At 32.0% G+C, this 25819-nt stretch overlaps 1 protein-coding gene across 1 annotated transcript in view; it reads right to left on the reverse strand.

Moving 5' to 3' along the window:
• Window positions 1-1070: 1070 nt before the first annotated feature.
• Window positions 1071-25819, reverse strand: part of LOC127724357 (protein O-mannosyl-transferase TMTC3-like) — a 37557-nt gene continuing 12808 nt past the window's right edge. The window contains exons 7-21 of the mRNA XM_052231298.1: window positions 24956-25128; window positions 24075-24327; window positions 22766-22917; window positions 22149-22232; window positions 21247-21384; window positions 19874-19998; window positions 18212-18315; window positions 16362-16444; window positions 15024-15096; window positions 14559-14645; window positions 13367-13440; window positions 12391-12511; window positions 11637-11741; window positions 6492-6575; window positions 1071-1514 (exon numbers count right to left, since the gene is read on the reverse strand). Of these exons, the coding sequence (XP_052087258.1) occupies window positions 1245-1514; window positions 6492-6575; window positions 11637-11741; window positions 12391-12511; window positions 13367-13440; window positions 14559-14645; window positions 15024-15096; window positions 16362-16444; window positions 18212-18315; window positions 19874-19998; window positions 21247-21384; window positions 22149-22232; window positions 22766-22917; window positions 24075-24327; window positions 24956-25128 (1926 nt within the window). The 3' untranslated portion in view covers window positions 1071-1244. The remainder of the gene's footprint in view (window positions 1515-6491; window positions 6576-11636; window positions 11742-12390; window positions 12512-13366; window positions 13441-14558; window positions 14646-15023; window positions 15097-16361; window positions 16445-18211; window positions 18316-19873; window positions 19999-21246; window positions 21385-22148; window positions 22233-22765; window positions 22918-24074; window positions 24328-24955; window positions 25129-25819) is intronic.

Here is a 25819-nt window from a genome sequence, read left to right on the forward strand (position 1 = left end):
CTAGTGGGCAGGGCCTCAAAATGGTCAACACACTGAGATGTACAGACAATACTGGAACTTTATAAAAAATATTATTGTTCATTGGAAATAGTTTCTATCAAACTAACTTAAGCAGAAAACTTAACATTGGTAATTGGCGATTTATTCAAAGTCAATGGACCATGAGCTATGGGGCAGGGAATCAAAATAGGCATCAAACTGATATGTACTGGTAGTAATGCAAATTCATATAAAATAACATTAATCTATTACAAATAGTTCCAATCAAACTAATTTAAGCAGAAAACTTAACAATTATTGATGATGATGATAATGACAACATCTTCGTGGGAGAAGCAATACCTATGTTTTGTCTTCTGTGACTTTGTTGCAGTCGAGCAAAAAATTGAAATATAACAATACATATATATTCAGAATCACAATGATTGTAACAAAATCTGAGATACATAATAGAGCAATCAATTCCCACACATGTTAACACCATACTATCTTTTGGCAAGCACAAAAACAGCAGCAGTTCCAAGTAACAATTATAACAATATAAAATATCTATTAAATATCATTCTTGGTTTTATACAATTTGGATTATTTTTTTAGAAAAATAATGTTTGAAATCTACGTCAAATGTCATCATCATTTTACAATCTTGTAAACTCAAGTAAATCTTTGCATCTGGTATTTTTAAAACATGCATTTTCACTGAACTAGTACACATTTCTGTTTAGGGGCCAGCTGAAGCCCGCCTCTGGGGGTGCGGATTTTCTCGCTGTGTTGAAGACCCATTGGTGGCCTTCAGCTGTTTTCTGCTCTTTGGTCGGGTTGTTGTCTCTTTGACACATTCCCCATTTCCATTCTCAATTTTAGACATAAGCTTATGTTGTTTAATAAAACAATGTATCAAAATTTGAATATTCAGACCAGATTACCATATACATGTATACCACAAAATTTTCCAATCTTTACACTTGACCACATTACCACAAGCCCAAGCTTGTAAAATTTCTATCATGCCAATTAGAATTTCTACAAAAAGGCTACTAGAATCTAAACAAAATTTTCCCAAAAATGAGCCTAGAGCTTGTGGCTGCATAAGTTTATCGTGAAGACTATATGTCTATGATGTCCCAGGTGTTTATACCCATACCTTCTACCATAATTTTCTAGTCAGTACGTATACAGAGATCAGATCTGCAGTCTTTCTCCTTATACTTTTGAAATTTAATATTTCTCTGACCTGTTCCTCCCTAATTTTTCGTTTGAGACTGTTTGCCATGTTGCTGTTGTTGTTCTTGTTGTTTAAGCTTCTGTTCTCTTCTAGCTTTAATTGCTTGATTAAGTTTTGTCCGGACAATGTTTAAATGATTAATGATGTACTTTTCATTGGGTGCCATATTATACACTTTTGTCAGGCATTTTTCAGCACCAAATAAATCACCTCTCTCTACCATAACAACACACAGATTGTGATTGGCTTGTATATTGTCTGGCTCCAATTCAACAACTCTCCTAAAATGCTAGAAAAAGAGTAAAGAGAAATATAGACTTTAAAACATTACATAAATGATATATAATTTTTTTTAATCTTTTTTCTGGGGGGTTAATCAATTTAATATGTTAGTCTTCCATTGCAATTTAATGGAATGTAGAGAGAAGTTGGCTGATAAATAAGCAGAATCAGATAAATGAAAGTAGAAGGTATAGAACCACTAATTCTGCCCAGTAAGAAAAAACATACAAGAAAGTAGTACATATTATAAACAAAATAGTTCCTAAGCATAGCTGTAACTTTGTCAATCAGAAAAATATTTGGGTAATTTTGGTCTCAAATGAAAGCTTAAGTACTTGGGATCACTGGAGAACCCTTGTTAAAAGTTTCTTTTGAATAACAAAACTAGAGGCTCTCAAGAGCCTGTGTCGCTCACCCGAATCTACTTTGGTTTTGGAAATCATGTTAAAATAGATTAAAATCATAACAGATACCCTAATAATGAGTGAGGCCAAATTTGGTTTAATATTGGCCCTGTAATTTAATAAAAAATCCTGGTGGCCATCTTTAACAGTAAATCAGCAACAAATTAGCAAAACTTCATCAGCACCTCATAAGAAACATTTATGCCATGTTTGGTTTTATTCCATTCAGTGCACCTCTAGAAGAAGCATTTGTATGTATTTCCAATAGGGTCTTATGTTAAAGGAAGTCCCCCCGCTGGCAGCCATCCTGGATGAAGGATCAGCTTCAAAGTAACAACACTTAGTCAGCACCTCATAAGGAACATTCACGCCATGTTTGGTTTCAATCAATTCAGTGGTTCTCTAAAAGAAGACATTTGTATGTATTGTCCATAGGGTCCTATGTTAAACTAAGTCCCCAGCTGGTGGCCATCTTGGATGATGGATCAGCTTCAAAGTAACAACACTTGGTCAGCACTTCATAAGGAACATTCATGCCATGTTTGGTTTCATTCCATTCAGTGGTTCTCTAAAAGAAGACATTTGTAAATATTTCCCATAGGGTCCTATGTTAAACTAAGTCCCCTGCAGGCGGCCATCTTGGATTATGGATTGGCTTCAAAGTAACAACACTTGGTCAGCACCTCATAAGGAACATTCATGCCATGTTTGGTTTCATTCCATTCAGTGGTTCTCTAAAAGAAGACATTTAAAATTGAAAATGGATTTCCCATTGGGTCCTATGGTTAACTAAGTCCCCAGCTGGTGGCCATCTTGGATGATGGATCGGCTTCAAAGTAACAACACTTGGTCAGCACCTCATAAGGAAAATTCATGACATGTTTGGTTTCATTCCATCAGTGGTTCTCTAAAAGAAGACATTTGTATGTATTTCCCATTGGGTCCTATGTTAAACTAAGTCCCCTGCTGGCGGCCATCTTGGATTATGGATCGGCTTCAAAGTAACAACACTTGGTCAGCACCTCATAAGGAACATTCATGCCATGTTTGGTTTCATTCCATTCAGCAGTTCTCTAAAAGAAGACATTTGTATGTATTTCCCATTGGGTCCTATGTTAAACTAAGTCCCCCGCTGGCGGCCATCTTGGATGATGAATCGGCTTCAAAGTAACAACACTTGGTCAGCACCTCATAAGGCACATTCATGCCATGTTTGATTTCATTCCATTCAGTGGTTCTCTAAAAGAAGACATTTGTATGTATTTCCCATAGGATCCTATGTTAAACTAAGGCCCCCGCTAGCGGCCATCTTGGATGATGGATTGGCTTCAAAGTAACAACACTTGGTCAGCACCTCATACGGAACATGCATGCCATGTTTTGTTTCATTCCATTCAGTGGTTCTCTAGAAGAAGTTCATAATGTAAAAAGTTAACAACAACGACGACGAAAAATGAAATTAAGTTAGGAGGGCATATTTAACCTGTTGCTCAGATCAGAAGTACCTGTTTTTGTATTACCCAACTTTTGGGAACCAGTGGGCTCTAATATGCAATTAAAGGTATGTTGATTTTTTTCAGCACAAGTCAGGATAACGTAAAGTTTTGACATGCAATGACTATACAATATATCACTTTATTTGAAGTTAAACCTTACCATGCTGAGCCAGTCATATGATGGGATGACCCAAACCACCGTTATTTGGCTCCAATGACTCTCCATACTTTTAGAGGTCAACTTTATGATACTTATTTCGAAATTGATGCATGTTCCCTCAACCTGAGGCTATCTATTGTCATGTTTCTCATGTTTAAGTTGCATTTTGAGCTCAAATACGAACTTGGAAAATTGAAATCGGATAAAACTGGTTTTTCTGGAGGGGTGGGCTTCACTTCGGTGTCTTACACAGGAAGTTCAGAGGCCTAAAACTTTCAAAAATAGTGTCAGCCGGCAGGCATATATCTACTGATCATAATTATTATTGAAATACGCAGAAGAAAAGACTACTTCAGGTTTCAGGTCCAGTTGAAGTACAAAATCGGAAAAAATCGTGAAATTCCGTATTTTTTGTCCAAATGACCTTCTTTAGACTGGTGTTCCCAGATTAGTTTCACTCCAACCTAAGAACTGTTGGGGTTAATGTGCGTACTGGGGTCCACTGTACATGCAGACTACAACTGGATACCTATATCAGCATCCCTCGGTCTTTGGGGGTCAAGAAATAGGACGAAAAATCATCAAAAATGACGCTTTTTGCACCTGATGACCAAATTTGGGGCAAATTCCCGCCCACCCAACCAGGCCGCCCTGTGATCCCCTACCTTAGATTAAAAGAAATCAATATGCTTCAGCAGCAGGGTAAAGCTCATTTGCATATAATTTGCATATTTTTGCAAACAGGGGCATAGCTACCCGGAGGCATGACAGCACGTGCATCCACGTCGTTTTCACCAACAAAAAAAAAACAGAGAGAGACGGACAAAGTTAACATATAGGAATTAGTCAATTGGACAAAGTGGGAGGGGTATTAACGTGATGCATCTATTATCTATTATGGAACTTGATATTTGTTTAACATTCGGAGACTGTTTGAGTCCATCCCCCCCCACAACACACACACACACACACATTAACTGACTCGTCTTCATCTCAACACCCACCTTATCCAGATATAGGCAATATCTCCATAGAATGTTTACAACAAGACAGAGTGATACTAGATTTGCTGACAAAAAAATCATGGGAAAATGTTGCAAAATACAAGTAAATTTCCTTTTAGGTAATTTAAAATTTACGAACAGAAGTATTTTTTAGCAAATAAAGGTAGATCTAAGTCTAAGAAGAAAAACACCGAACAAACTATTTCATGATTTAACAGTTTAACATTGTTTCTTTGGTGAAAAAAGCATCCAATTATTTATTTTTTTTAAACCCATCGAAGCCAAATTATTTTTTTTCCTCAAACTTTAGGATCAGTTTTAAAAACCCATAGCCTGCGTCCCCTTCCGACAAAAACGATGACTCACCATCGGTGTGTTTGTAAAATTGCAACTTAAAGTTAAGGCCGATGCAAAGAAAGGGGTGGACCGCACCCCATTTTTACCTGGAAATTCTTTATATTTCTTGTAGTTAAAATGAAAAAAAATGCAGCCTTATTGTAAAAAAAAAATACCCAAACACTCATCCTTTAGAATTTCTGGGTCCATGAGTTGGGACAGGCAATTATAAAGAAGTTAAACAATATATACAGAATGTATTTTCTATGTTTAACTTAATAGATTAGTTGTGCAATCTGTGGCCACCATCTGTAAAAACGGCTGGTTTGGTTCCTACATAATGCACTTATTGTGAATGACATTTTTTTTATCCTCCCGTTCCTTGCCCAACCGATTACGAGGTATACTGGTTACTGTGTATTCTCTGTCCGTGCATCCGTCAGTTACAACATTTTTTCTCAGCAACTATTCATCACAGCAAAATTCCTACTTCCTCTTTCCCGACCTCTGGCTACTTTCGTACATATGGTCATACATGGAAGTTTTTGTGGCATTTTCTTAGGAACTATTTCTGACAGAAATCTAATATTTAGTAACAAGCTTCATGAATGTTTTACTTATCAGTCCCCTCCCTACTTCTTGTCTACCAACTGATACCACTTTGTGATGTAGGGTTTCCTTAGAGTTAGTCGTAACCAGTAAGCAATAGCTCACAGTTGTCGATTTTGTATTTAGTAAAAGGAAGACTCAGCTCATTGGTTGAAAGGCTTAAGAGTTATGCCTCATACGATGAAAATAAAATCATATCCTTCAGAATACCCTTGGTATTCAAAACTTTATACCCCCCCTACCCCCCCCTACCCCAATATATCCACATTTAGTATTGTGTTTATATTGTGTTTATGTTTATTGTTTGTTTTAATACATATACTATGCTCAATACAAATATTAGCATATGGAACAAATCTCCGCGATTTTAAAAGCTCTCACGGCGTGCAAAAAACGCAAACGAAAATGTTTAGTCTTCATTCGACTCGAAGTTAAAAAAATAGTTCACCAAAAAACCACAACAAAAATGTACAAGTTTTATTACGGCTGTGATTGTTTTGAAATGCTATATATATGGAGCTTAAGAGGGCTTTGCCCCAGCACCCCCCCACCCTACCAGGGCTTTACCCTGTACCCACTGGGGGCCTTAGCAACCCCAAGGCCCCTTGCCCTTTACTTTGTGATTCCACTTCATTAAGAAGGTTGCTACGCCCCTGGCAAATAAACGAAAATTAGACATTTTCTGAAAACAATTCAGCATGGTAAGTGTTAAGACAAAATAGCTATGAATGCTTGAAGTTGCAGAATTTAACGTAGAAAGCAATGGGGCTATGAATTAGTGGTGTTATTCCAGAACAGTATACATAACTTGTGCTTTGATATCTTGACAAATAGTTTTTATTACTTTTAACATGTACTGTACAATACACACAAAATAATTCTGCAAATTTGGAGATCTCTCTCATTTATAATATTTTTGTATATTCAGAAATTTTGCCAGCAACTCTGTCCAATTGTAACACATTTGATACTCACTTTATCAGCAGAATCTAAATCTTTCTGTACATTAACATTGATATCTCCCAATAACATCATGCCTTTGGTATGATCAGGATAATTCTGAAATGTAAAGTAAATTCTATTTTTCTTTACTAACAGTCAGGGATATAACTCTATAGGGTTATTAGAGAAAATATCTTGCATGTGTTATTACAGATACTTTTACGAGTTGTCTACTCTTTATTCCTTAAATTTTCTAAATCTGTAGTAACATATGTTTGTTATTTGTTAAATGAATCATAAATATTTTAATTTTTAGTGGGCACTTGGGAATTCTTGAAACTTTGCGCAGAAACTAAATACATAGCCTTGATAACTAATTTTCGAATTAAATTAATACATTTTTCATCAACCATGGTAAATCAATGGGACAAGGCTTTTAAGGGATAAAATTAGCTGTAATAACAAGGCTTAGTTATTAAAGGCATGTAACTTATTATATGAGACACTTGGGAATTTCTGGGAAGCTTGCGCAGAACCTCATTACATGCTCTGATCATTATTTCTTACAATAAATTAAAATACATTGTGATTAAAGGGAAACTTCGCAAAAAAATGAAAAATTCATATTCTGTTCATTATGTATATAAAAGCACAAATTCATAGATATTAAAGTTTTATTCTACAAGTTAAGAGATCACCATCGATTTTAAATTTAGAGTATCAATTCTCCGCATGCGGCCATTTTGACATCCTCCCCGAATATTGACCACGATATATCTATAAACCACAAAGGACCAAAACAAGCAGTAACCTAACGTAGCCGTAATTGAGTGTCGATATCTTGTCAAGCGTACGGTTGTTTTATCCGACAAGAAAAGCATAAACAGTTTCCCGGGTCACAAAAAAGATTATGAAAGACATGGTTGTGCAACCTTTCCTAACTAACTTGATACGGAAAATGTAATTTTATATATATTATTTTTTAAATAACTAGTACTAATAGTATGGTCTGTCGTTTTGAAACTGTTTTGTTTACGAAGTATTTAAAACAAGAAATTGAAATTAGTTAAAAAGTCAAAGTTATAAATAAGTGTTCCGTGTTAAATTGTTTTTGAAAATCTAGTTTGTTCATAATTGTTTTATGTAATAAACTTTTTTAAATAAATTCGGACCTTCCCTTATCTGATCACCAGAATGGCTAAAGGGATTGTTCCCAGAGGTATTGTGAGGTGACACGTACAGGTATTCAAGCGATTTCCTGTCGGGCTTTAAAACTGTTATTACACAATTACATAAAACAAGTTCGTGCATAACTTCTTTTCTGGGGGTATTGATCAGTGTACACGGCCGATAACATGTAACTTCCATTTTGAATCTATCAGGTGTAATATACAACTTTGTATAGCGTATCCGATAGTGATATACTACTAGTCATTGCTAAACTCATACGCTTGTTTATAAATAACATTTTTGGTGTAAAGAATGATATTTATGAAAATTTAAATAATTAAAAAAAAAAAGATTTGATGAAATAAAAATCTATTTACACATTTTCAAAATAATACTAGTCATTGCTAAACTCATACGCTTGTTTATAAATAACATTTTTGGTGTAAAGAATGATATTTATGAAAATTTAAATAATTAAAAAAAAAAAGATTTGATGAAATAAAAATCTATTTACACATTTTCCAAGTGTAAATTGGGGAAAATGTAAGTATATACTCGTTGTCAATAATTATGGACATTTTGAAACATACAAATATTGATTTAACAAAATGTGCGGCACTTATCGATCATTGGTTTATACGCCTAGATGGAAGGTTTAATACGGAACTATGGATAGTCGCAATATAGAACTAATATCATACAAGTATATTGGATATACGAGAGAAACATCCAGAACCAATCTGATTTAAATACAGGTCGATATCTAACTTGCTTTGGTTCATCGAAGCTATAGACATAGTAAAATCACAGATTTATATTTCAATAAGATTATTTCGAACAGTTTAAGAAATTCGTCATCATCACATTTTCCTAGTCCGACATGCATGTTATATATATATGCCACTGGACGTGCACTAATGATACCCAAAAGCCTATTTGAAGAAATAAAGAAACTTCACTCCGGATAGACTGATGGTAGTTGTATTAACGTCTGGTCAGCTAGAGGGTTGATTTATTTATTTAGTTAGCTTGTAGGGGATTTAACCACTCTTAATATTGCACTTATGCATTAGATATTAAATGACAGTACCGGTAATATAAGAGAAAATATAAATACGAAAAGTCGCATATCTGATAGAAAAGGACTCACCATGAACTATAGGATTGTACGTACGATTGTCATTCTTAATCGCATAACGGACAGTCATTTAAATGCATGCATGTACGCTGTGATAAAAAGGGGTGTCGCAGTTGCAAAGTATTCGTCATAAATCTATTTCAAGGTTATTATTTCCTGTTATTTTTATAAGTTAACGCAGAGACATGTATACACTAGATCTCTATTTAACGACAAGCAACTATATAAATATCTGAATCTGATGTGACTTACCGTTCATCTCTTTCTTTTTTCTCATTTTATTTTTATTTTTGCAGGAATATACACATTGTAAGATATACTGTTCCTTGATTTTGGGGGGGGGGGACATTTCCGGGTATAACAGAGCTACTTGTATATTACCTGAATGTGGTTAGGTGACGTCCCATGAGGTCTTACGTATACATGTTCATATTTATAATGGTTTCTGATATAACAATTAGGTTTTATAACATTCACATTTCTGCATGTTCTGTATACCAAATTCGTATCTTTTTTTCAGACCGAATGAGGTTTTCCAGGATCAAATTCATTTCGGGATTTTTTTTTATTTCTTTGTATTAAATCTCAGAAATTTACAGAATATACTGCTTGTCCGCTTTAGGAGTTTTTTTGTCAGTTTAAACAGACGTATATATGTCTCTGGTTTAGAGTGGGGTTATGAATGAATGATAAGTCTTACAAAGGTACAAGATATCAAGCACATTGAAAATTGATTTCGACGTTCTGTCTCCATTTAAAAAAGGAAAGTTGACGTTAGATTGATTCTGTTAATTTTTTTAAACACCGTTGGTCAAATAGCTTAAGAATTATATAAATACGTTGTGAGATTTATAATATTTTAATAAGGGCATTCCTGATTAGGTAAATGAAGATCGCTTTGGACGACAAAACTATATTTTTGTAACTGATAATTTTCTCTGCACATTTAAATATTCAAGGTTACCGATGATAATTTAAAATAGTACTGTTTTGATTTATACGCTCGTTTTCATGGGCCATTTATAATATTTATATAATTATTTTATTAAAAGTGATTCAGAATTTCGATGTTACAATAAAATACTCACCTATTTATTTAAAAACTGAGCAAATGCAAAATGTTAAAAAAATATATATATAATTAAGGTATTTTGCCACCATATTCCTCCCTTAATAATTAAAAAAAATCTGTCTCATACCTGCAACGGTGAACCCTTGAGGACAAACACCACTCTAGTGAAGATCAAAAGATTAAAATTACATAATGCTAATCTTTTAATTACCGTGAATTTAACCACGCCTTTACCAGGTGGTGTCAGCATAATACACATGCATTGTATTTACACAGTACTAGACTGAAGCAATGATTTGTATAGTAAGACAAATCCTCGACTGAAGTAATAGGGGAGAATACAAACGTGAATTTCTATTATACTATCAGTTATATATGTTGTTAAAAATATCTGTCGAAAAAAAAATCATAAAAAAATTCTATTGTATGATTTGCTTTTATTACTATAATCATATCAGAAATCCTTAAAATATAAATCGTAAATTTTAATTTAAAAAAATACACGGCTGATCACTTTTCTTTCTGAATTGTTAGTTGGTTAATAGCTACACCAAAAGTCGTTGATGCGCTTTAAATCGCGTTATTAGATGATTAACGAACAAGACTTTAAATGAGATTAATCCACTCCCGGCATGCAAAAAGACTTAAACTACGTCACATAAGTCAGGAAGTTTGAATAAATAGAATTAATAATTCCCAATTTTCTTCTTTACTAGTTTTCATATCCAGATAAATCTTGGTGGATATGTTTTTAATGGTATTATGAACATAATAAGATGATAAGTAAAAAATCGCGAATTTTCCCTTTAAGTATGATGTATGTCTGAGCAAAGGCTTTGAAGTGATGTAGACAAGCTTTAATAACACCCTTTAGTTATTACAGGCATATTTTTTTCTGTAATAACATAGGTGTACTATGCATGATTGGCAAACTATGAACTATTATATCTTTCTATAGTTTAGTATACATAAAGACAATAAAAATATCAATAGAACTTGTATACATTCTAACAAAACAAATGATGTATATTGGCCCATTGAAACATGTAACATACATATGTTATCACAGTTCTTTGATTTTTTAGTCCACAATAACAAATGTATGTTATTTTTCTCTAATAACCCTATGAAGTTATATCCCTGACTGACTAAGATTTAAGTGACTATTAAAATCATAATTATGATAAATCTAATACTTTTGACACTCTGTTCTATTTTTTTAGAAAAGACCTATCAAACACATGGAAATGGTCTTGTAACATCTCTGCCAAGTATATTTTTATTCTGCGCAGCAGTGATTCCCAAGAAAAATACTGAATTTGAAAAGCAAAATGAACTAATTCAAGGTTCTAAATGAAGCTCACATGACAAATGAGATAAACATCAAATGTCTTATTTGCAATACATTACGTCCTATTTGAATACAAATGAAGAAAAAATAAACTACATATACAGTGTAGCAACGATCTTAACACTTTGCAATTGAAACAAATTTAAACACACATTATTATCTTAAAAGATTGCGCAAACAAAAAGTGTAGACCATTTCTTATTATGGACAGTAAGAATCTTAACACTCATGTCTAAGCTAGTCAGGAAAATTTCAGACACCAAACATATAGACTTCACTTAGAGGTTATTTAAAGCTAGACATACTTTATAGGAACCCTTATTTTGTTGAAGCCCACATCTTGACCTGAAAGGTCTTTTGGTTTTGTGTGTCAATGTGTTGCCGACTCGTTGACCTAAACCTTTACTCATATATTTCTAGGAAGGGATAAAATAAAAAATAACTTACCTGTAATAAAGTATTTAAGTAAGGCAATGCTTCCAGTGGTTTATTGAGATTGTTGACTAACATCAATGCTAAATTAAATAAAGCACTTCTAAATGTAGGCTCATACTGAAAATAGAAATTTTGATTTAAGTTTTATAATATATCATATATATAATAGGTTTTACAGTATAGCAAGGTAATTGTAAACAAAATGTATTTTGCAATTTTATTATTAAATGTTGATTTATTGTTAATCCGATAATATCCTCTTTTGAAAATTGGATACTTACATGACATTTTGTCAAATCTTGATGCTCATAGAATTTTGAAACTGGTAATTTTACATATAATTTTTAATAGTTCTTTAATAACAATTGAAAAAAATCAGAAAATTGAAATCATTGATATCATTCAAATAATCTGCTGAGTAACTTTTGAGATGTAATAAGTAACTTTTCCTTGATAGGATGTGGGTGCCACTAGTGGAGCAGGATCTGCTTATCCTTCAGGACGCCTGAGATCACCCTCAGTTTTTAGGAGGGTTCATGTTGCTCAGTTTTTAGTTTTCTACGTAGTGTTTTATGTACTGTTGTTTGTCTTTTTGTCGTTTTTTGTTTTTATGCCATGAAAGTTTACATCGATTTATGAGTTTGAATATCCCTTTGGTATCTTTCACCGCTCTTAAAAATGAAAAGAACTAAAAAATGCAATCCTAAACCAATGTAAAAAGATGTAAAACTCAAAACTGTTTTTCAATATAGTCTTATTATTATACCTGTAGACATTTCTTAATATGTTTTTCAGCAGATACGTAATCTTTCCTGTCCATATCTAACATTCCCATTGTAAAGTAAATCTTTGGGTCATTTGGATTTTTCTTCTCTAGATGTTGTAACCTGCAAATTAGAGATACCTTTAAATAAATGCTGGAATTTAAAATTTTCTATTCTTGTATCAAGGTGCAATGTCTGTGGTTTTTTTTAAAATAAAAAATGTCCTCTTGCATTGGTAATGAACATTGTGGAGAGTTGTCTCATTGACAATCATACAACATCTTCTTATTTTCATACTTATCTACTGTCTGCTCTGAAACCAAGAGTTAAATGACCAGCAATGTTAAGGAAAACATTTCGTATCTGATCCATGCATTTGCTTTCTCAGTGATTATCTCCCTTAATTTAGAAGAAATAGCAAGGAAGGGACAATTGGCTCAGTGTCATAACCTATGTTCCCGCTGACTGGATATATGAGTTGTTTTTTTGTTTTTTTTATTTTTTGTCTTGCTGAGTTCCTCTATCCTTGATGTATACACCACATCATCTTTTATTATTGTTTATAATCCAGCTTTGCACATTAGTATAGAAGAAGACATATTCATGTTTCATCAGTATGCTCACTATATATGTTCCCGTCAAAATTCATGCCTATAGTTGAAATACAAATACAAGCATTCTACTTTTCTATAACTTTTTTATGTATAAAACTAATCCATTAAAATAGGTTTCCTTTATTTTCTAAACATTTCAATAGTAGGCATACTAAACAACTCATCAATTAACCAAACTTTAATAGACATCATAAAATATATAAGACTTGTAACCTGTTTATAGATTAATTATAGGTTTTGTCATTGTTGAAGGCAGTATGGTGACCTATAGTTGCTAACATTTAAGTTTTTGGGTCTCGGGTCAATAGTAGTGCCAATCATACCACAGCTCCTTGTTCTATATACATTGTAGGTTTAACCATACCTCCTTTCAAGTTCTGGCCAATCATTAACATTTCCATGTTCCTGTATCATGATGGCTGAATTATACAAAGATTGCTGAAAGCAAATCATAAAGAGGGGAATTATTTTGTTCAATACAGAAAATGGTCCAACAATTGACAAACTGAAATAAAAAACATACCTTATAATTACCTAACATTATAAATTTTTTACACACACAAAAATAATTTCGTGATAACATTTGTTTTCTTTCCCCTTCCATGAAAAAAACCTTCTGATTGTTTTTTAAGTTACTGTGGAAATTGTGAACTATTCTTCCTCAAATATGTTTGCTACTAACATTTTCGACTATAATTTAATTCAAAGACAAGCGTGAACTTATGCCTGGTAAAATTTCAATGGCATAGAATCCATGAAGTAGATACATGTGGTATACCAGGTTTTTATGATTAAACACATTAAAGAAAGATACTCTAGATTACCATTTTATTTCTAAATATGTTGAACTAATGATTTCTTTTAGTTTCTTAGTAATTGATTTACAGTGAAATTTTACTTACTGTTGTAGGCTTAAGTAGGATCTCTTTTTCAAAAATGTTCAAATGAATCTAACTATATTTTAAAATATTTCTTTGAGCATTCTATATATTTCGACTTGTTTTTTTTTGGTTTTTTTGAGAATATTCAAGATAAGAAGTTAATTTTTATATAGTCAGATTTACTTCTTAAAGTTGTATATATGAAAAATTATGAAAATCCAAGAGATCGTCCATGTCCATCCAAAGTTTTATTTAGCTCTGGATGTAAGTCTTAAAAAGGGGAGGCAAATCTGGACATTCTATAATTTGTTGATTCAAATATCACTTTGGTACTGAATAATTAAGCAAGCTTTATTGTTGATCTTTGCATTTATATCTTAAAAGGGGAGGCAAATCTGGACATTCTATAATTTGATGATTCAAATATTACTTTGATACTGGACAATTAAGCAAGCTTTATTGTTGATCCTTGCATTTAGATCTTTAAAGAAGGGATATAAATCTGCACATTCCATAATTTAATTTGTTGATTCAAATATTTCTTTGGTACTGGACAACTGGTATTGTTGATCCTTTGATTTAGAACTTAAAAGGGGAGACCAATCTAGACATTTCAAAATATTGTTGATTTTCAAACAAACTACATATCTTAAAGCAACATTTGCAAATACTCACCCAATGATCTGGGTCATGTTGCAAAGCAGTTTCAAAATATATTCTTGCTGCATTTGGGTCTTTCAATTCCAAACTCACAACACCAAGCTACAAATATAACCATAAATCAAAGAGATATTAATGCTGTAAGCAAGCCAATCGGACATGACATAAAAAAAAAGCAGCATATCCATATATATAAATGATTACAATTAGTAATATCTTTACAAATTATTTATTCTAAGCACTTTTTGTGCTGAAAATGATATATGACTTAGTTAAAAAGTGATTTGATTTTTTTATTTTAGGGCAAATCACATGTGGAAAGCTGCTTGTAAATTATATAAAATGGTATTTGAAGTAAAATCAAAATGGAGATAAGAGCTGGCTCTCAATAATATTTGATCTGGAGTTTAAAACATAATAAATTGCTGTAAATTAAAAAAAAAAATATACTTTAACTTTTGACTCTATCATGAAACCTACATTGTAATAGACATCAGCATTATCTGGTTCATATTTCAGAGCTGTTTTGTAGATCTCTATTGCTTCTTTCATTCTGAAACATAATATATATTTAAGGAATGACTGTAATATTTTTTCTGTCTATGAACAAATAACATAAAAAATGTGGTGCACACTGAATAACCCGCGTAGCGGGTTATTTTAAAGTGTGCACCACATTTTTTATGTTATTTCGAATAGACAGAAAAAATATTACAGTCAAATTAAAATTTAATAATTCCATTTTAAAATCCATTTTAAACCGGAGTAAACCAGGAAAAAACGTTGATGACTTCACGGTCACATAACAAAATTATGTCTATGAGCTGATAAACAAAACAACGTCAGCCAATCAGAAGACGCGTTACATCCAAAAATAAATTATATATATATACAGTGAATTCTAAAATAAAAGATATACTGTCAATTCTGAAATAAAAGATAACAGTAGAATCTGAAATTTTTACCAAATGTGTATTTAGTAAGTTTGAGGAAGCTCTGATATGTAGTTCCTTGAAAAAAAGTGAATAGGAATTTCACGAAACAGACTGACGGACAGAAAGACAGAGATAAACCAGTTTACCCAACCCTCTTTGCAGCTGTGATCAGTTTCAAAAAAATTCTTACGACTTAAGTTGATCATAAGTCATGAAGAAAGCAGTATATGTACGATCAAATTTAGTAGTAAGACGTTTTGTGAAACTGATCACTGGAATATAACAAATTCACAATAGGTGTAGCAATATCTATCTAAAAAAGTATAGCTGTAACAAACATAAATTATCTTTTATACAGCAGGCAAAGCGTTGATAAAGAGTTGGATACTAATAACCCTGCCACTCACTTTCACATGGTCATGTCTGTAAATCTAAACGACTGTTGTCAAGATGGGATGTTTGTCTTCCAGTTTAATCTGTTTCTCATATTTTTGTTGTTAACCAAGTTATCTTAAACGTAATAGACCATATAACTAACCCACTACACTTTCAGGGTCATAAATAGAAACCAAACATAATTTTTTCATCACCTAATATAAACTATCTATACTATGATCCTTAGTTAAGCTGATGTAAATGTTTCTGTGGATTCATCTATTTTGAATGGTACCAATTTTCCTGGATGAAGGAAACATTGTATTTTCGTGGATATCTGATTTCTTGGTTTTGACAAAGTCAGCATAAAAGCCTATATACAATTTGTACTTCGTAGAACATTTAAATTTCGTGGTTCACTTGTATCCATGAACTCCATGAAAATTGGTATCCCACGACAAATAATGAATCCACAGTATAACTCTTAAATCCAGAAAAGTAAACATACCTGCCTAACTTGACCATGATATCACCTCTGTTGATATATCCCTGTACGTAATCAGGTCTCATACTGACCGCTGTCTGTAACATCTAGAAGATAAAAACAATATGATTAATATTCCTCATAAACTACAAAGTATTTCTTTGTATAAGTAAGAGGAATAGGGACCCTTTAAACAAAGTGGTTATTACAGTATCATAATGAACAATTTTTTCCATGTGAATTGTTATTGTAATGATTTTGTGAATTGTGTATAGAGATGAATAATTATATACAAACTCCTGTTTATAAATTTGGAAAAGTAATTTTGATGAAATCTGAGAATCAGTAGAGAAATTGTTGTGAATGATAAAATTTGCGATTTTGTTTAAGAGTTGATGAATAATATTATCAATGGGGTAAAGTGGTGGAATCTGTTTCTCTGACTATTTAATGCTTATTTCTGAGTATAGTATATTGACCATAATTGGGAAGAAATCATGCATATATCACACACAACAATTCAATTGGTTAGAAATGGTTAAATGTACAAAGTATAAGAAGAAATGGTTAAATGTACAAAGAATAGGAAAAAAGACAGTAATCCAGCTATTTAATAAAATTGAAAATGGAAATGGGGAATATGTCAAAGAGACAACAACCCGACCAAAGAGCAGAAAACAGCAGAAGGCCACCAATGGGTCTTCAATGCAGTGAGAAAATCCCCCACCCGGAGGTGGTCCTCAGCTGGCCCCTAAATAAAATTGTGTGCTAATTCAGTGAAAATGGACGTCACACTAAACTCCAAAACATATAAATAAACTAAAATTAAAAAACATACTAGACTAACAAAGGCCAGAGGCTCCTGACTTGGGACAGGCGCAAAAATGCGGCGGAGTTAAACATGTTTTGTGAGATCTCAACCCTCCCCCTATACCTCTAGCCAATGTAGAATAAAGAAACACATAGCAATACGCACAGTAAAACTCAGTTTAAAAGAAGTCCGAGTCTGATGTCAGAATAGGTAACAAAAGAAACTAAGCAAAATGACAATGATACATAAATGAACAAAGGACTACTAGCAGTTACTGACATGCCAGCTTCAGACCTCAATTAAACTGATTGAAAGATTATGTCTTCATCATATGAAAATCATGTACAGTCCCTCCGGTTAAGGGTTTAGTATCATACCATCATAAAATATATGAGAAAATAACCCGTATCATGCCAACAACTGGTTTTAGAATAAATATGCAATGTAAAGAATATTACCATAAAATATTGGATGTGAAATACCTGAACGTATAAGATGTCTGCATGTTGATTTATATTTACGAATGATGTCCTTGTAACGATGATAAAATTTAGTAAATGTTTTGACTAGTTTGTGATATCGAAAACCCTGGTGTAATAATTTTTCAGTAATGCAGAGATTTCTTTCAATGAAATCAAAAACGTTGTTACATACACGAGCGAATCGAACAAGTTGAGATATATAAACACCATAAGATGGTGACGAGGGAATGTCACCATCTAAAAATGGATAATTAACAATAGGAAATGAAAAATCACCTCTTTTATCATAAATTTTGGTATTAAGTTTTCGTTAACGATAAAGATATCAAGATCCAGGAAAGGGCAGTGTTGATTGTTAGTTTAATCTTGGTAAGAAAAGTCTGCAAAAGCAACTTTAATATTAATGTATGGGAAAAAATAATCACAGAAAACACTTTTTTAACAGGATCACTTTGGTATAGAAAACTAATCTTCAAACAATCAATCTTTTATAAAAAGTTCTTCATCATTCCTAAATATAGCTACACTTAAAAATACCTTTTCACTGTTGTAAATGATATAAGTTTTCAATATCTGTTTACCTTATCAGCTTCATGAAGTCTTGAATCATTTTTCACCATTAATGTAGCTAAGTTAAGGTAAACATTTAGATGGTTAGGTGCTATTCTGGCTGTATAACTTCTTCCTGAAAAATTGTGAGAATATTCTTACTTAATGATCAGGAGTCAGTTTCACAAAAATACTTACGACTAAGATTGATCATAAGTATATTGAATTGTTCATGACTTACCATCAATCTTAGTCTTAAGTTTTTTTGTGAAACAGACTACAGAATATTTGAAAGTTCAAAAAAAAATTAAAGTAAAATGAAAATTTGAAGAGAAATGTAAAATTATTTATATTAACTGTCATTTCATTTCAGGTTCACCATTTATATGATGATATGATATATAACTGACATTTGTGTTAGAAAGAAAAAAATCACTACCCTGATGGAAAAATTCCTTTCAAAACATGAAAAAATTCCTATTACAACATGGCATAATTCCTATTAAAACATGGCAAAATGTCTATTAAAAATGGCAAAATTCCTATTAAAACACCACAGACACTTGTCTCTGAATTTTTTTTGCCTATATACTTTAATCATTTAATATAACACAAGGTACTTAACTGGTGTATTTGAGAAATGTTACCCAGTCATGAACTTCCATTATATTTTGATTTTGCGGTTTTCTGTCCCACTGAAACTTGTTATTCAATAAATCTACATAGAATTATCTACAAAATGGTGAATAACACTCATATTTCTATTATTGGAATCATTTGTAGTACATGTAAAAGGCCTTCCAACTATGTCAACCATATTATTTCGTCTTCTCACAGCCCTTTGGAAGTTCGTGACTGGGTGACATTTCTCAAATATACGAGTTAAGTACCTTGTGTTATATTAAAAGTATATAGGTAAAAATTTTCAGAGACAAGTGCCTGTGTAAAACATGGCATAATTGCTATTAAAACATAGCTAAATACCTATTAAAACAAAACTTAAAAAATGTTCACATAATTATACATAAAGCTTATTATTCAATAATAACATAAGCATATGTTTCTAGTAAGTTTAAATACAATTACTGTAAATTCTGAAATTTTGTGTGCACTGATTATTGCAAATATGTAAGAATGGAAAAACATTTTCAAACTTGACATAGATATTGCCAAAAATGAAATTTTCATAAAAAAAAATCAAGAAATTTAGTTATGAAAGCACATACAATGAGAGACTCCAAGTATTTCTGTCCCCAACCTCAAAGTAGTGGGAATGGAACATTTTCCAATAGGGTAGAGTACTTGAGACTAAGAACAATAACTCTTTGCAAAATCAAACAAAGGGACATAACTTATGAAGAATAACTACATTTTTGATACATTTGTAGTATTACCTGGTATAATAGGAGGGAACAAATGTAAAGCTTTCATATAAGCTTCCTCTGCTTCAGTACTCATGTTAGTGTTACCTGGTATAATAGGAGGGAACAAATGTAAAGCTTTCATATAAGCTTCTTCTGCTTCAGTACTCATGTTAGTGTTACCTGGTATAATAGGAGGGAACAAATGTAAAGCTTTCATATAAGCTTCTTCTGCTTCAGTACTCATGTTAGTGTTACCTGGTATAATAGGAGGGAACAAATGTAAAGCTTTCATATAAGCTTCCTCTGATTCAGTACTCATGTTAGTGTTACCTGGTATAATAGGAGGGAACAAATGTAAAGCTTTCATATAAGCTTCTTCTGCTTCAGTACTCATGTTCATGTTGTTGTAAGTTCTTCCAACATTTATATGTGCTCCAATATCATCTGGTTGTACACTGAATAAAAAAAAACAGGAAACATTTTTATAAGCTTGCTGTTGATGCAAGATCTTTGTCAGTGTCAGTTAAATTTATTCACAACTTCTCAAGATCTATGGGCCTCATTGACCAAGTGGTCTAAGTAGTCAACTACTGAATCACTAGCATGTCAGCTCTGAGGTTGAGAGTTTGAACCCCGCACAGGGCAGGTGCACTCGACTCCTATCTCAATTGACTAGGATTGCCAGTTTTCCTGCTGTAGGTTGGTAGTTTTCTCTGGGAACTCTGCCTTCTTCTACCAACAAAAACTGACAGCCATGATATAGCCAATAGTGATGAAAGCTTGTCAAATAATCAATCAATCTCAAGATCTAGGGTTATTTAAAGCTCAACATTCCGTATAAATTCTTGTCTACATGTATATATGTTGCCCTTTGTATGTCTCCCGATTTACATATACCATCAATTTTTTATTCACATTTTAAGCTATCGAAAATAAGTAAGAATGAAAAGAATAAGGAGGAAAGCACACCATGAAAAAATGAAGATGGACAAATAAGTACCAGATATCTTAGGTCATTTTCAGAAGCTTAAAATCAATGTTGAGTTGAATATAAAAGAGAAGTTAACCCCAAAGGTTGAATTAGATGTAACTAGTTACCTGGCTAGTTAATACTTTGTTACAAAATATCTACAACTAGTATGCAATGTAAAATTCGATGTAACACATTTTTGACATGCATTTTTAAATCAGTGTTGTTCTAATAACAGAAAATAATGATGCATTAAGTATGCTTTCGCTTGAATAAAATTCACACCCACAATAAATTAAACAACAGTTGTATTTTAGGCTTCCAATATGTTTTTAGTTTCTTGACCTTTTCCAATAAAACTTAATGTTTTCATTCTTTTACAGTCTATTGCAATCAAAGTCTCAATTGTCAACTTTTGTAAATTTCCATAATATTTTATCAGATTTTGACAGCTTTAAGTTTGGATATGTATTTCACAATGACCTCATTAACTTGTGCATAATGTACACTGAAATACATTTGAAAATTTACTAATCATGTACAACATGTAGAAAGTGATCCAGCAACTCATTTCACAAAAAATTTTACAAGAAAAATACTTGTAAGTCATGAACATTTCAGTTTAACTTACGATCAATGTAAGTCGTATTATTTTTTGTGAAAAGAGCCCAAAGTTTTTCTATAGCGATTCATATTTAAGTGTGTACTTTGTTCATTTTTTTCATTTACATACCTAACTGCTTTCTGGAAATATTCTAAAGCTTCTGACCAATTCTGGTCTTTCTCTAGAGCATGTCCTACATTGTTAAATAACTTGGCATTCTGCTGATTCACCTTTAAAGCTGATCTGAATAGAGAATATTCTGATTTCCTGCAAAACATGATAACTCCAATGTTGTATATAATCTTGAATTTCATTAGTCAATGCCATGCATGAATACATAAAGGTTAAACATCAATATATTCTATTTAGTGACAAGATTAATTCATATTTAGATAACATATTTTTGTAAATGCATATCTGCTTTTTTATGAAACTAAATCTGTTAAAGCATTGGATTGCAATTATAAGGTAATAAACAATTAATATGTAAACTTGGTCTTTCACTCCCAAAATAAATCAAGATGTATATATAAAATTTTGTCATTTTTTAAAATAAAATAGAGTACTAAAGTTTAAATTTAGGTGTTCCCTTTTTAAGATAGGGTCGACTTGTGATAAATGTAAAGTTTATTCTGGCACAACAGCTTGATTTCAACAGATATCTCTTTAATATAAGATTTAGTTTAGATTTAGACAAATTTCATTGTAAAACAAAGTATCAATTAACTGTTGTATTATTGGGTTTAAAAAGTGTAAAATTGTGATACCTAGGATCGCATACAAAGTTTTATAAGTAAAAAATATTCTTCATCATCTAGCATTGAGGAATATTCCATTAAAATGGATGTATGTGGGAAGAAAGGTACTTCCAAAATCCCCCCCGACAACTAACATTCTAACGTCTATGTGTTTTTGCACTAATCATATAAACAACCCATGACGATGGTCTAAAAATAAAATTTTCTTTCCTACACTCCCACATTCTTTTAAATGGAATAACCCTAACGAAAAACATCTATAGTAATTCTCACCAATCAAAATTTCTCATATAAGTCTTTGTTCCATGAGTCAATAATAGTATTCCCATGCATGCCCACAGAACAGCTTTTAATTCTCTGAAAAAAAGAATAAGATATAAAATGTTTGACATTACTTTACCAAAAATTACTGCATTTTTCCTGCAACATATATCTAATGTTTATTTAAAGTAAATAACAATAGAAGAAACACCTAAACTTTTTAATGATGTAACAAGGGCATACAAATATAAAAGTTTGCAAATTTGTAAGGTGAACAATGCATGGACAAATTACTTATTGGTTTTCAAACTGTATAGTCAAAGAGGTTCTTCAGTCATCTTTTGTTACCTGTTCTTTTATTTGATACAGTAATATTTTTTTTTAATTTTTAAGCCCATTTCAAATCCTATGAGCAATACAGCAAAAAACACCATATTTCTAATGACACCTTCCCTTCTTGAAAATTTCCACAAGCTCAAACCAATTGTAGACTTGTACATTGCCAGAATGATGAACAAATTAAAATGCGTATCATATATGGATTACAAATGTAATGTGAATTTCAAATTAGTTTTCATGAAGTTCTGCATCTCACTTTTATTTTGTTAAAAAAAATTTTAAAAATATACCTTTTATAATTCATTAAAATTTCAAATCCTAATGCCACTAAAGCACAGAATCCCATGCTTGGTGTGTATAAAATTCTCTCAGCAACCACAAATCCTACTGGGAAAAACAGGTTAGATGCTGGTATAAATGGTAAGATAATCATGGTCAGACACTGCAAATACAGAAAAATAATATTTTGAAACATGAAGATAGAAGTGAATGTGCATGAGACAAATATCCTAATATAAAATAATTAAGGAACTTTTAACAGAGGTATTTCTCGCAGGTACAATGTATAACCACCATTTTCTTCAGAAAATTCATGTACCAAGTCAGAAATATGACAGTTGCTTTCAGTTTGTTCCATCGGTCGATAAAGTTTGATTATGTTAGTTTTTATGGACTTCCCCTTTTTGAATAGACTTTGGAGTTCAGTATTATTGTTATACATTTTTCACATGTGTGGCATTATAACAAAACTTAAAAAGAGATATAGCTCTTAGAATGACTGCCATACTAATTTAGTTATTACATTATTTTAATAATAATAGTATTAAAATGGTTGCCATACTGTTGAGATTGCCATATAATCTAATTGAAGTATGATGGTACCATGACTTACTATGAAAAGAATATCAAATTTCAATACAGTAAAACCTGCCTTGACGGTAACCTCTGTTCAGCTGTCACCTGCTTGTTACGGTCACTTTCAGACTCTCTCAAATGTTCTCTCTGTATAATTTAATTCGTTTCAGCTGTCACCTGTCTAACGCATTCAGCGGTCACCTAATTTCCACACAAATCGTCGTTTTAACTTTTAATAGTAGTCATTTTAATGTTTTTAGCAACATGTTATCAGTATCTAAGTCAAAATGAAAGTCAAAACCCACTTCCAACTGAGAAACACGCAATAGAAGGTGAATTTGTAATTCCCAGTGTTCCACTCCTTTTAGTTTCGATTAAAAACCCTATCAACGACTTATTTCTCCACGAAAATATTAATATATTTTATTTTATTCTTCAAATTTACAGCTTCGGAATTGCCATTTTTCAATTCACTGCTTGCAAGTATGATAACTCTACCAATTGAAAACACTAATTTATTTTGCCTCAATCCCAGGCACAGGCGATGTAGGAATCATTTTTTTTTTAACCTCACTTAAAAGGTCATCTCTCTTGAGCAGTCACTTTTGATACTTCGCAAGTATGACTGCTTAATACAGGTTTGACGGTAATTGATTTCAAGGTAATAAATTTATGCTTCATGAAAATAAAACAATTTCATTTTCTAAAATAAGGTATTTTTCCTTTCTTTAAATAAATATTTACCATTATAACAGCTCTGTTCCTATCATTCTGTTGACTCAGCATATACACAACAAATCTAGCCAATATTGCATAGAACAACAACGTAATTAGGTTACGGTGATCTAATAAAGAATTAATGACAGGTATAGTTCCCATTGTCCAATCACAGCATAGGTGCGAGGGGTTTACCAGTATCCAAGTGTTGACAGGTAACAAGTAGTTGTAAGTCATATGCTTGGTAGGAAAGGGCTCCATGGATGCTGGATTATCAAATCTGTAAAGTATAAAACAAGTTTTACAATTATTGTGATCTTGATAATCGTAATTAAACAATTACCCGGTATATCCAGATTGCATATCTGTGTCAAAAATTACCATGGATCTGATATGTTCCTCTTATTATATCAATAATCTTGTTCTCCTTGCCTTGCTTATGATGCAACTACATTTTTACTTCCTATGAGCAAAAATATGTATGCCATTAGAAAATCAGAAAGTTTTTACCCTTCCAGAGCACAGGAATTCTACAATCTTAAGCTTTCTATGTAGTGTTTTGTGGTCTGTTCAAGTTTTTATTTTGCTTAGGCAATAGCGTGGTTGGGTGTTTGTTTATTTATGGTTTTTTTATTGCCCCTTTGATGTCTAATGTTAACTGCAGAAGATACAAAGTATCAGTAAAATATGGACAAGTGAAAAAAGTCTACCTTTTCCTATGAATAAGGTACTGTCTTTTGATCCCAAAAAAAGTTGTCCAAGTTTCTTAAAATTCCATAATGTTTGTACAAAGGTATTGATGTCTTTAAAGACTAGAAACTTGATGCTTTCAAAATTCCTACCTTTCTAATTAAGGTTAACAAGCATTATAGCAGTACTTTTTAATATATAAGAGACATTTGATTTACCTAGTAAATATGGGAAGTTGAGCTCCCATGACTTTGATTCTGGCCACCATTAAAAACATTGTTGTACCAACAAGGAAAACACATCTTATTACAGAGTCTTTAAACCAAGATGGTAAAACTGGCTTTCCTTTGAAAGTACTTATAATTATCTGCAGACATTCTGTAAATGTTGCCTGAAATCAATGAAACACATTTGATTAAACAGTCAGAGATATAACTCTATAGGGTTATTACAGAAAATAACTTGCGTGTGTTATTACAGATACTTTCATGAGTTGTCTACTCTTTATTCCTTAAATTTTCTAAATCTGTAATAACATATGTTTGTTATTTGTAAAATTATTTCATTTATAGTGGCCTCTAGGGATCTCTTGAGACTTTGCGCAGAAACTAAATGCATAGCCTTGATAACTAATTTTTTAATTAAATCAATACATGTTTGATTAACCATGGTAAATCCATGAGACAAGGCTATTAAGGGATAAACTTAGCTATGATAACAAGGCTCAGTTATTAAAGGAATGTAACTTATCATATAAGACACTTGGGAATTACTGAGAAACTTGCGCAGAACCTCATTACATGCTCTGGTCATTATTTCTTACAATAAATTAAAATACATTGTAATTAAGCATGATGTATGTCTGAGCAAATGCTTTGAAGTGATATAGAGAAGCTGTGATAACACCCTTTAGTTATTACAGGCATATTTTTTCTGTAATAACATATCGGTGTACTATGCAAAATTGGCAAACTATGAACTGTTATATCTTTCAATAGTTAAGTATACATATAGACAAAAGTAATATCAATAGAACTTTTAAACATTTTAACTAAACTAATGATGTATATTGTCCCTTTGAA

This window comes from Mytilus californianus, unplaced genomic scaffold, assembly GCF_021869535.1.
Source record: "Mytilus californianus isolate M0D057914Y unplaced genomic scaffold, xbMytCali1.0.p SCAF_14, whole genome shotgun sequence".
Taxonomy (NCBI): domain Eukaryota; kingdom Metazoa; phylum Mollusca; class Bivalvia; order Mytilida; family Mytilidae; genus Mytilus; species Mytilus californianus.